This window comes from Limanda limanda, chromosome 12 (genome assembly GCF_963576545.1).
Source record: "Limanda limanda chromosome 12, fLimLim1.1, whole genome shotgun sequence".
Taxonomy (NCBI): Eukaryota; Metazoa; Chordata; class Actinopteri; order Pleuronectiformes; family Pleuronectidae; genus Limanda; species Limanda limanda.
Window position 1 is genome coordinate 8,063,937 of NC_083647.1, and position 12,684 is coordinate 8,076,620.

Below are 12,684 nucleotides of genomic sequence, written 5' to 3' on the forward strand. Positions count from 1 at the left end.
CAGTGACCAGCTGACCAATCACTTCTTCTAAATAGCTCCCCCTACTGTGCTCTCCAGAGAGATACTCCACTTTTGAATTAACTTATATTTCCTTTTTCAATGTGCTTATATCCTATTATATCCAGTTGCTGTCTAGTCAGATTGCATGGATAGTATGCATTTGTATTATTTTACTTTCACAGAAGAAGCTGATGATCCTATCCTCAGGCCTAAGCTTAAAATGACTGTAAATCATATGTGTGATGTTATTCATTACCAGTCAGTGAAAACATACTTTTGTCCAGACAAAATCTCAGAGATATGTGTTACTCTGTAGCTTGGCTAGAAAATGACATATTTTAAGATCCACTGATTCCCAGCTTTGTCCAGTGCTGTTGATTTTCCCACGGCCTGACTTGAGTCTAGACACTTGTTGTTTTGCAGTTATGTGTCATCTAATTAGATGCAAGGTGTAATGTTGACAGTTATTGTTGATGCACGTATTTCAAACAGATCTCCTCAACAGTTTGCATGACAGCGTAAAAAGTTTAGTCTACCTGTGTCGGAGTAAACAAACTGTTTATTGACTTATTAGGCTGAGTCATCGGAGTGGAGAGTGTATTTTTTTCATTTTATTGATGAGTTAATATTGTTTTATTAATAGAAAAATAATAGTTAACCCAACATATATAATTCTGGAAGTAAGCTGATTTTTTCATCCATTATGATTTGGTGAGTGGATAGACATACATAGATTCATGTATCTCTATTATGTGCAAAGGGTTTAGACGCATTTTGAGTGTTTGTCTGATTATGAATGTTTTATAATTTGGCAATAATACTCTAGTAATCACGTCAGTGTTGTGTAGTTTATTTTGTCACTTTTAAACACATTATTACATGCTGCTGATTAGGGTCATTGTGTTCGTGTTTTGTCCAGGTGTATTTAATAGTGTTGGTCCTCGGAATTGCATGTTGTCTTCAGAATGTTGGTTGAAAAAAACAGTTCCTAAAAGTTTTTGTTTATTTGACAAAGTCTGATTGGTTATAGATTTTATTCAGCGTTTCTCGTGCAGCAGCCAACGACCCACTGCTGCTAAATGAGCGTAGGGAAAACACTGCAGCGCTCCCACTGCTCCTGGGCTACGGTTCGGTTGAAGTTGGAGCCTCCACCAGAAGCAGTTCCAGATCCCACTAGAAAGCCTGTTTATCTCTCCTTCAGTTTGTTATGATCTCCTGTTCAGTTTACATTCCTCTGAGCATCACCCCAATCACACTCCACTGATTCTGTAGGAATTTGGATCTGGTTTAAATTTGATTTCCCTCTTCTTTGTTCTCAGTGCTGGTTCGTCCTTCCACGCTCAGTCCTCTGCTGGTCCCTTTTTTCAGGCTGATGTTCAAATACCAGAGTGCACGCCGGCAGTTGTATCGCTTCCTTTCTGTGACCTTATATGTGTAGTGTGACCTCTGTCATTTAGCCCTGTGCGTACAAAAAGTTGTCAAGCTGCAGTGATGACATGAAACGGAAAATGTATCTTCAAACCTGGAAAACGTCAGCCCAAAACTCGAGCGTCAGAGTGCTTCCATATATGCCCATTAAAACTTCTGAGACCATCCTCTCTGCTCAGCGGTATCGTTCTTCTCCGTGGTATCTGCTCCACGTGGAAAAAAACCTACTCTTTAAACACGTTTCCCACCTGTGTGTAAAGATGGAAAATCACTGAGTTATATTGCAGACAGGGAAAAGAGGGGGATTTATTGAATGTTAATGGAATATCATAGAGCATTGCTTTTCAGGGTGGTACCATGCTGCATTTTCCAGCTTCTGCACATACTTGAGATTTGATGGTTGTTTGGATGTTTTTCCCTAGAGCAAATCCACCTGTAGTTCAAAGCAGGCTTTTCTTTTCCTGTAAAAGTTATTGAGCAAAGATCTTTGGTAATATTAAGTCCATCATTAGACTTAATGTGAATTTGGCCAAATGTAATTCTTTAAAATATTACAATCTGGTCACATGTACAAGAATGTGAAGCGACCATCAGTTGAACCTCATGCAAGGACAAGCTGCAATTTGCTTTACCACAGGAAGCAAATGTTTTATTTGTCCTTCCACATGAACAGATTGGAAGTGAACCAGGAGGCAAAGGTCCGGCCAAGAGTGAAAGTTTCTTTTATATTTTTCGCACAGGAAATGATTCTGGACAAGCAGCTTGGCGGGAACAAGCGCAGTGATGGGAAAGCGTCGCCAGCAGCAACAGTGAGTGAAGAAGTAATTCAAGACAACCCCCCCATCAGTTCAACACAGGTGACCAAATTGAAGGAGATGCTGACTCAGCGTGATAATGAAATCAGTATCCTTTGACATCATGCAAACAACTTCGTCAACTTTGATGATATAGTACAGCTGACGATGCTTTGTTTTCTTAGGTTTAATCTGCTGGTCAGATTAGACATTTGGTGTGATAATTGGCATGGAAATCTCTGCATGCTTCTACTGATATAATGGGTTATATAGTTAGTCAGAATAATTATAAGACTGATTACCACTAAATATGGTGAAAGGATGCAGTGTAACAAATTGTTGTGGAATCCATATCGGGGAGGATCCAGGATTTATTTGAACCTTCTCTAACATTGGAATATCAGGAATATAGTTTTCACCAATTTCCCAAAGAAACTGATCTGATCCATTGGTGTAAGAATTTGGTTGGTAGAGGTTTGCTCTCTTTTTAAAATTGTTGGACCAACTTTGATTGGTAAAACGCAAATGAATAGTTTTTTAACAACTTTAATGAAGAAAAATTAATATTAATACAATTTGGAAAATGTTGTGTCCCATCAATTGAGTATTTTTAAGAGTTGTTTATACATTTTTATAGTTTAGTCTATATTTTTTATCAGAATAAATATCAGTAGCTGTATGAGATATTTGAAAAAATTGTAATTGCTTTTAACTCAAGTGTGAAAAGTGTTTAACTCAAATGTGAAAAGGTACATTTAAAAGAACAACAGACGCCATGTGTACCAGTGGAAGCACAGCTCAGGCCTCAACCTCCCCAGATGAATGGTGGAGTTACCAGGGATGAGGAATGCAGTGAGCATGGGATTGAAATGCCACATTAGGGGAAAAATTTAGAAAAATCTACAAAAATAAATGGAGTGGGGTATGGTTCACCTCAAATTTGCGTCTGCACTCACATTTTCATCACACTTACTGTTTAGAAAGGTATTAATTCTAAAGCGCCTGTGTTATTGCATGGTTGGATTTCAGCACTTCACACACATGCATTTGAAAGTGCAAGTAATCTTGTATTCAAAGCAAACATGAAATTTTGTTTGAATGTGCAAGGTCTTCGTCTAATGACGGCAGTAAATCATAATTACTATTAATCATAATTATGTTTGTTGCATTTGCATATTATATTTCTAATGGCTTTATGGGCCCCTCTAGCTGTGATTTGTCATTAGATCGGGGCATATTAGTTGGGAAATTGAGACGTCTGGTTGTTTATTCAGCCACAAAAACCTCAGTTCTTCAAAATAAATTGAATATTATCCTGCACTTTGCAGATTTTTCCTCTCAGAATGTCATACACTGGTTTTCACATGATGTAAATATAATTGCCAAAATTGCCATAGTGCGTGTTTGAAAGCACATATTTCAGCTCGTAATGCAAACACTCCACTCACCGCAGCGCTTTTATGTTCTTTCACTGTGAAGCTTGTATATAAGGTTGCAGTAGCCTAAACTGGTGGTGGAGGTGGTCTGTCTATAGCATGTAACACTATAGTGTGGGTTGACCCCCCCCCCCCCCCCCTCTTCTCAGGGCTGACATCATTTCCACACAGATCCCTGACAACTGCATCACATCATTTCTGACTGCAGTTTGTATCTGCAAGTTAAATCACATCAGCTCCTCTCTGCTAAAACCTTTACTGGGAGCTCTGCTTCTGTTCGGCTGCTGCCAGACTGACGCTGGGTCCTCGCTGGGATAATTATGGGAGAGTCCCCTGTTAAACAAAAGGGTGTACCTCGACCCCCTGTCCCTGTGTGTTCCCATTAATGGCTGACTCCTCACGGGAGTGGGGCAGCTGGTAACACTTAGTGGAGTCTGCTGGGGTGATGGCACATCCACACGCAGGTTGGTAGAGCAACACGGAGAACTAACGAGCTCTACTGACTTCAAGGAGTTACATTGCATGTGCATTAGTAACGCTGCGTAAAAACGATTTGCCCAAATTTCACGTCTTGATGAATACATTTCAATTTGAGTACCTTGGACTTTGCTTTGCGGTCGTGACATAAAGAGGCTCGACTGTACTAAGCTGTTCATTCATTTAATTTAACGACTGAAGTAGAACATAAATGTAAATATTTTCTTATGGCAGTGATGGAAGAAGGACATAAAAACGAAATTTTCAGGTAGAAAAATATGAATGGTCATATTCACAACTAGCTAAGTATTCAGTTTTATGTCCTCTTGGCCTGCACGGGCTGTTGAAAGTATTCAAGAACGATTTGGGAAATACCAAGTCACAATTGCAGAGTTGATTTGGTGCACAAGGTAACTCACAGTGTGAGTACCACAGTGGCAAAGAGTTGTCTGGGTTCTCCTAATGACTTAAACCATTGTTCATTGTAGGTTTTTACATAGAGAAATAAATGCTTTAAAAAAAATCTACTCAGTTATAGGTATACCATCAAAAATATTTCTTAACGATGCCACATTTTCCTCTACAGAAAAAAAAGAATATTTCTTGCAGGAATAAAATGTTGAGTATATTTAATCACCTTTCATATATTCTGTCCTCTTTCTAACCTCACAATTTTAAAAGATTAATTTATACATCTCTTGGTCTGATGCAACACAAATTCAACAAACTTGATATGTAATCATCATCACTGGACCTATTATAGTAATCATGAATATGCACCATTAAATCACTTGAATCAGCTTTGTAGCTCATCCAGATTGTGAGCCATAGATCCATGAAGAAATCTGTATAATTTTATGTTGGCAAACAACAGTGCAGGCAATAATTAAGGTCGGATGCCTGCTGCAATTAGTGTTTACATGTATGCAAATGAGTGATGATTGAACGAAACTGCCCAAATCTGTCTTTTTGCAGACGGAAATTGTTGGTTACAATCAAATAATAATTTAAATGGCGTGAAGTGTTTTGAGTTTGATTGAAAATACTGATTATTACTTCTGCTGTAAACTTACTTGTGCTCTGTTGATTCAGACGGTGACATTAGCATTGGCATTTGTTAGTTTCCTAAGCCAAAGAGGTTATGGTTTCATTGACATTTGTTAGTGTGCAGCAGTTCACAAACACAGATTTCCATGAATCTTGTTGGAAGGATGTGGTATGGGACAGGGAAGAACCCATTTAATGTTGATGGATTCGGGGTGGAATCAGGGGTCAGATCAAGGGTTTTCTTTCAACATTGTGAGATAGGGCATTTGGCAACATTTTCTCTGATTGATTATGTGCCAATCTTGAGAAGTTCAGACACATTTAAGGGATTTATATCAATGAGTGTGTGAAATTTGGTGCAGCTTGATTGAATTTAAGGGGATTGTTGGGCCTTGGCAGTTATATCTGTGCTACTGAATGCCAAAGTGGTCTTTACAATTGGCTTTAGTCTTGTGTTTTCAGATCTCTGTGCATTGTCCAAGTAACTGCCTTGGACTTGTATGTGTATTTCATCCAAATAAGTGGGGTGTTTTTTTCTTGGAAACAATATAGAGCGCTCAAATTAAGTTGATTTGTTAATGCCTTCTGTCGTCTGTCCTTGTAAAATATTAGGTGTTTTTGTAATCACCTCTGTAAAGCCCACAGCTGATGCTGGCCAGAGATCACTGATTACAGCCCTCATGGCCTTGTCAGTTAAACGTGGATGTGTTGATAAGCCCAGTGTAATGAAGTGCTGGAGATGAGGACAGCCCGATACTGCACGTACGACTCAGTGTTGTTTTCAGAGACAGTGGGGGTGGTGGGGTGTATGGCGGGTGTAGAAAGTGCACGGCTGCTACACCACAGACAGGGATTTACATTGATAGCTACGTCTTGGCTTGGTTAACAAAAACTCCCTTCGGGGAAGGATTGTGGTTTATGTTGAATGTAAGTAAACATTTTGTGAAGAAGAAGCATGAGCCCATAGAACTGAGGTCAAGTTGATGGGTCCATTTCTAACTTGTGAGGTCAGAATTCTTACAACCAATAGAGGGCTTTGAGCATAAATATATGTTATTGTACATTATTATATGTATATATATTTAATGTTTTTTCCAGAAATGACAAATGATGATAATTTGTTTGGTGAACGGGCATGTGGTTTTGGAGATTTCTTGTTGTGAACCAAAATGTTGGAAAAATTGTCAAAACAGCACTTAGTGACCAGCACAGATCCTTAATCCTGAGAGTACAGGCAAAGATGTAGCATTAAAGATCTTTAAAGATACTGGTTCAGACAATCCTCCTGGTTAGACTATAACTCTCACTGAACAGTATGCCTCGTCTTAATCTGGTGACCCTACAATCCACACTGGTGGAGTTATTAATAACTAGTTATAAAAGAAATCCTCAAAAATGTAGCTTATAGTAGCTTCCCTCCAATCAATCAATCATTCAGCCAATTAGACTTTATTTACAAAGCACTTTACATACAAATTTAGTGTAAAATTAAGTTTTTCACATAAGAAACATCTTCAAGCCCAGCCACCCATGGATACCTGCATGTGGCAATAGACCATGCCACGGGTCTCTCACCACAGCAGTCAGAGACAAAAAAGTTTCAGCATCTTTATTAATATAGAACAAGACTCATAAACTATAACTTAAATGGCTCACTGAGCCACCTCCACACTTCACATCTCTTGAAGACCCCCCCCCCCCTTTTGGTTTTAAGACTGTATTTCTCCTCTTATGCTGAATTTTAATCTAAATTCTTAAATTGAGGACAATGACCCATTTGTGGCACCACTACGTTGGACATTGTGTCTTTGCCAGCTGTGCTTATTTCACCAACACTTTCTTTCTGTGCTGTGATGTCTGCTTTATTGGACAGTGTCACAGAGAGTGACGAGACGGATGAGAAGGAGAGATTGAATGCACATGAGTTGGACGACAAAAGAAGAGAACATGGCATGTGAAGCAGTCTACAGATCTAATATGCATCCCTGAACAAAATAGGCACTATATACAGATCTAGGGTTGTGTTCAGCATGAATGAAGATATCAGATGCCAGAAATTACAATAATGGAAAAACCTGTTGGACAACAATCTGAAGTAATGACTTGTATAAAACAATGACATAGGACCTGGCCTCTGTAGGTTATTTGGAACTGTGTAGGTTTTAGATTTTGGCAGCTTTAAGACGACTGCATAGTTGGTTTGTAATCGGAGTCTCTGGTTCCTTCATGTTATTGTTTCCACTGACATCTCCTTTGTACTGGCTAACAGGAATATAAATTAACTTCTCCAGCTCCTTCAAAACGATGTGCATTCATCATCCAAAATAATGACATTCTGACTCTGACTTTTTTCTTTAAGCAAATTATCTGCTGACCACCAAGTTTCTCTTTGGCCATAGCTCAAATGTCTGTGAATCTCATGATAGATCCATGCTCGATGAGCAGACGAATGTGTTGACTCTTAATTATGGGTTATGATGAGGCCATTAAACACACATCCATCGGTAGTGGAAAAACAGCTGGCAGGAGCCGAATGAATATTGTATGAGGATTGTTTTATATCATGTATATGATGATCAAAAGTTAAGGCCACTTTTTTAAAGGCCTGCTTCTTATAGGAATAACTTCAACTAAGCTTTTGATCACGTTTTTCTTGTACAGTTATCAAATTCTTTTTCTTACAATTCTATTTCCCCCTTTTAGTAGTTCTGGTAGGTAGTCAGATCAGGAGAGGCTACCATTGAATAATTAATTCTTCAATGGCCATGCACAATAAGAGACGAGAGTGATATTTAGTGCAGAGACATTGGTGCTAGTTGATGGGATGTAGAAAATGCTGAGATTCTGATGAGATGTGTGGGATTAGTTGGGCTCTAAATATGGAGGCTGTAGGTGAATGAAGAGGACGTTATACAGCAAAGACCTGGTTGGCTGATTGAGAGTATGGCAAAATTGGATTAATGTAAACATCCAATAGTCAGCTGATTACATGAGGTAGAGAGAAGGAAAGAGAATTGAGAATTTAACTTATTGAATTTACGCTAATCTTCAACACCTAAGCCAAAAACCTTTGCCAGCAATGACTTATCCTGTCTATCAGTGTTGGCAGCAGCAGTGGGTTCTGTTATCCGGTAAGTCACTCTACAAGTGGTGCGCTGAGGAATAGCAACCATGCGTCTTTTTGGTAATCAAATTTGAAAGCGCTGAACGAAGCTGTGCTCGGTCTTTTGTGTTATTGCCCAAAAAATATGTAAGAGAGTCCAGCTGAAAGCAGTTTGAACAGGAGGCAGTTGATCAAACAGAATATTACTGTGTGGAGTTGGAAGCAGAGTGTATGTGGAGCAGAGGAAACGATTATAGTAAATTGTCCTAATGCATGGAGACGTCGCGCATGGAGAAGTGAGACGTGTCATGGCAATAAAAGTGTGAACAGTATTTGAGCTGCAGTTCTTGTCAGGCTTCTACTGTAGCCACTCAGTTACTCTCTGTCAGACACGAACAAGCGCCAGACTCAAGTATACAACCTCATGGGTGGGAGAAGATTTCTTGGAATCTTGGCCCGGTGTCTGCAGCCCCCCTGGCTCCTCCTCTTTCCACTGATCCATCACAGACCATGTCATCTCCGTGAGCCTGTAAGGTCAAACGCTGTGTCAGCACCCCACTATTATTAACAGACCTCAATGAAACCTGTTTTTTGTAGGAAATCACTATGGAAGCCAATGGACCTTCTTACTTACTTTTGTGCTACCTCATCTTATTGAGAAAATTGTCCTCCAGTATTAATGCTTAGTATTATTTAATTGTACATCCTGATTATTGACATGTGCAGTTGAAAGACATGAAGAAGCCTTAACTGATGGCCTACAGGTATCCTGGTAAAGATGTTGAAGAAGGAGAAGAAAAAGGCCCAGGATGCTGCTGCTCAGCTTGCTAACATCACCAGTGGCCAGGCCCTGGCTTACCAGATTGCCTCGAGCGTGACAACACGGCCATTGTCCAGTGAAGGCAGCACAGACTCCATTTCCACCTACCATGGAGGACGAGCAGTGCAGTACATGAAGAGAGGTACTATACAAAGATTTCTCTTTTTGTCTGCTTTTTTGAATTTAAATTATATAAAGCAATTTCTTAAAGGCTCCAGATGGTGCAGTGAGGATGTGGTGGATCACTCAAAACAATACAAAATGTTCTATAAATTGGATCATGACATATTTCGGATATGTGGTGCTGCCATTTGTATTGTTGTGTCTCTCTCTAGGATGTTAACAGATGTTGTTTTTAGAGTATGTAGCCACACAATGAGAATACTGCATTAAAGGGATAGTTCACCCTAAAATGAAACTTCAAGCTCCGGCTTTCATATTCGACTCAAAAACTACTTTCACCTTGTTTACAACCTCTTCCAAAGAGGTGCATTCACGGACCATCAGACGCACCAACGTCCGCTAGCATAGCCTCTTCCGGTAGTGGACTTTTAGGCTTAAAACATGGGGTAAATTACCTTGTTGTGAATCCAATATGAAAGTCAGGGCTTGTGGACACTTAGATGACACCACACGAGCAGTATGGAGGCATGTTGTGTTTTTTCTATTGTTTTATTACGCCTTAAGTTTCAGTCACCAGTTACTTCAATTGTATCGGATTCAGCTGCTACAAAGTTTACTTCTGAGACTCAAGAAGTTTTTTGTGGACTCAAACACTTCACCCACCCCTCCATTTGCATAGTGGTATGTGGATAATGAATGAAGTTTAATTTTGGGGTAACTATCCCTGTTCCATCCCTTGTTCTACAAAACTTCTAATCTTTATAAGCAGATCTGCATGTGAATACATATAATCTGTAGATGAGGAACACAATTTTGAGGCCTGAATCCTTCTGCTTTCCATTTCTAGTTTGACCAATTACATTGTGAGCTGGCGTTGGTTGCCTGCAGTAAACACATTGACTGAAATGCATCGGATATCAGCTTTTTTATTTCTCTGCATTCATATGCAGATAGGTGTTAACAGGGATTAGCCAAAATGTTCCCTGGCCCTGCATCACTGTTTGTGTTTTGTGTGGGTAAACGTCCAACTTATTTTCTAAAAGAAACTTGTCTTGGAGTCTTGGCCTGGTTATCTGCTGTCTAAGCCAGAAACCCCAAAATGCAGGCCTATTAAATATAATCTATTTCGTCGTCGAGCAACACAGATCCCTCTTTTATTGGACCAGGGTGGTGGCTAACACATGGCCCATAGAACTGAAACAATCGGAATGGTCAGATTCTATCTTATTTCATATATTTTTCTGCTGCTACTGTTCTTTGTAATTTGGATGAGAACCTCTTAACGATTGCATTTAGCAGTTTGGTGGCTCAGTGGTTGTTTTTTTTATCTCACAGCAGAAATATGCCAGTTGTGAACTTTATTGATGGCCTCTCTGTATGGAGTAAGCATCTCCTCCCTCTGTGCTTGGTTTCAGGTAAAGGTTTATACTCCTACATTGTCCATCATACTGCACTGTGGCTTCTCACTGCTACTGAAAAGTAAGGCTATTCAGACTAGGTCAAATACATTGCATGGGGAATAATAAAGTACCAATAACATAAACATTTTCATGTCTCTATTAAACGTGACAGTCCGTCACTATGAGCTGGAAGAGTTTGTGATAAATGAGGTGCTAGGAGCACAGTGAGTGATCTCTCTTGATTGGAATGTGGGCAGTTCATTGTGGTCCTGCTGATTTTCAGTGTGCCTGTTGAGGTCGCCTGTGGGGTTATGACAAATCCTTGATTTCTGGATTTGACTAAGTGGTGAACAGTCTTACGTCCCAGAGCTCTCTGGCTTATTTCTAAACAATGTCATCAGTGGGATTGCATGTGTTTAGGAGATTTCTTTGGAGGTCATTCAAGTGGCCCAGTATAGTCATGTCAGCCAAGCACATAAGACAGTAAAGTAAATTAAACCTGTTAGTTGTTGCTGATGAAAAGCTGATGAGTTTAAAACCTCTAATGCTCAGTGGAACGTGAGGCAGGGACCAGGGCCCAAGAAGGTTGCAGAGTAAACAGAGAAGACACCATTCATCATTCGTCTCTGGAATAACTAACTCGGGTACACAAGGTTTACGAAAATGTTGGTTTCACGTATGGCAGCGTCTCCATATGAAACAAAACTTCTACTATCAGATACATCAACTGTGGACACTTATTCCTACAGTCACATTGTCTTGACTGCAGCTTTCAGCCAGAAGCTGATCTTTCAGGTTTCAAGGCTTTTTGCACTTATGATTTGTTGTGTTGTTTTTCTTGAAATTTTCTGCAATATCAAGAGCCGCTTCACATTGTTATCCTATTAATGGTTACAAATCTACACCTGCATGAATCTTTGTGAGATAAAGTACCCCTGAAAGGGGTTAAAGATTTCTTACTTACAAAGTGATCATTGCAAACTAGTTGCAGTTGGTCAAATAATCTTGTTGTTTTGCCACAGCAGGTTTTAGTTAATGAGTCACTGAACTAAAGGAGAATCGAAGACCCAGAGATTGTTGAGTTAGTAGCAGAGACATGACGCTGGACTTTGTTTTGGATGCTCTGTCCAATCCAGGTCTTTTGGGTTTCTGAGTTTGAGGTTGTATATGCGCCCCTTCACAGGCTGTGGGTACATCCAGGTCTCGCAGGACTCCTGTTCCTGAATGTGGCGTTTGGTAAAAGTCAAGCCAATCAAGCTTTATGATATCCCCTTTAGCAAGCAGCCGTGTTTATTTGGCTTTTCCTGTTTAGTTTTGGTTAAGTGGAGCCTAAAGTGTGATGATAAACCTGAGCCCTCATAACGAGCTCACTCATAGCCAACGGGCACAGCAGTACGAGCCAGCTACTCATCAGACTGAGGCTGCACTCCTGTCTGCGCTAACCACAGCTCCCTCATCCTCCTCGACATTTTTGCGTAATGGTGCCCAGTGTGGTAATAAGGCCAGCGAAGCGGTAATTGCAAACAGGGTCTCTGAAAGAAGATTCTATTAAAAAACAAACACATGTTTGAACTCAGTCCAGACAGAATTAGTAAGCGGATCAGTCACTCATCGTAGGGGACAATGAGGAGCAATGTGATAGATGGCTATTAAGCTGTGGTTTCTAAAATAACTGATAAATGATGCACCATGTGAATTAGTCTCTCAGAGTTATATGTTATATAATATGATGACCCAGATTAAGAATCATTAGGTTTCTCTAATTTCATGGAGTTAACTTCTGCTTGTTGACCTGTGGTTGTGAGACATCTAATGCTTCTTGACCACATTCACTGAAAGCTCAGACAGTGATGAGACTAATTTGATAAAGCTGCTTCTGTGTTTTTTTTTACAGTAGTTGTAAACAGATATAGTCAATTATAGTGCACTCCAAAGTATGATATTAAAAGATGGTTTACCTTGGTATACTTTACTCTACTGCACATTTAGTGGAAAATTATGACAATGAGCATCTGTCAAATCAAATCCAGAAACATTAATGAATGTCCATCTATGG

The 12,684-nt window shown here is 39.7% G+C and overlaps 1 protein-coding gene across 1 annotated transcript in view; it reads left to right on the top strand.

Moving 5' to 3' along the window:
* kif6 (kinesin family member 6) overlaps positions 1–12,684 on the top strand; it is a 53,207-nt gene that overhangs the window by 19,717 nt on the left and 20,806 nt on the right. Inside the window, exons 12-13 of the mRNA XM_061083297.1 lie at positions 2,169–2,331; positions 9,050–9,247. Coding sequence (XP_060939280.1) covers positions 2,169–2,331; positions 9,050–9,247 — 361 coding nt within the window. The remainder of the gene's footprint in view (positions 1–2,168; positions 2,332–9,049; positions 9,248–12,684) is intronic.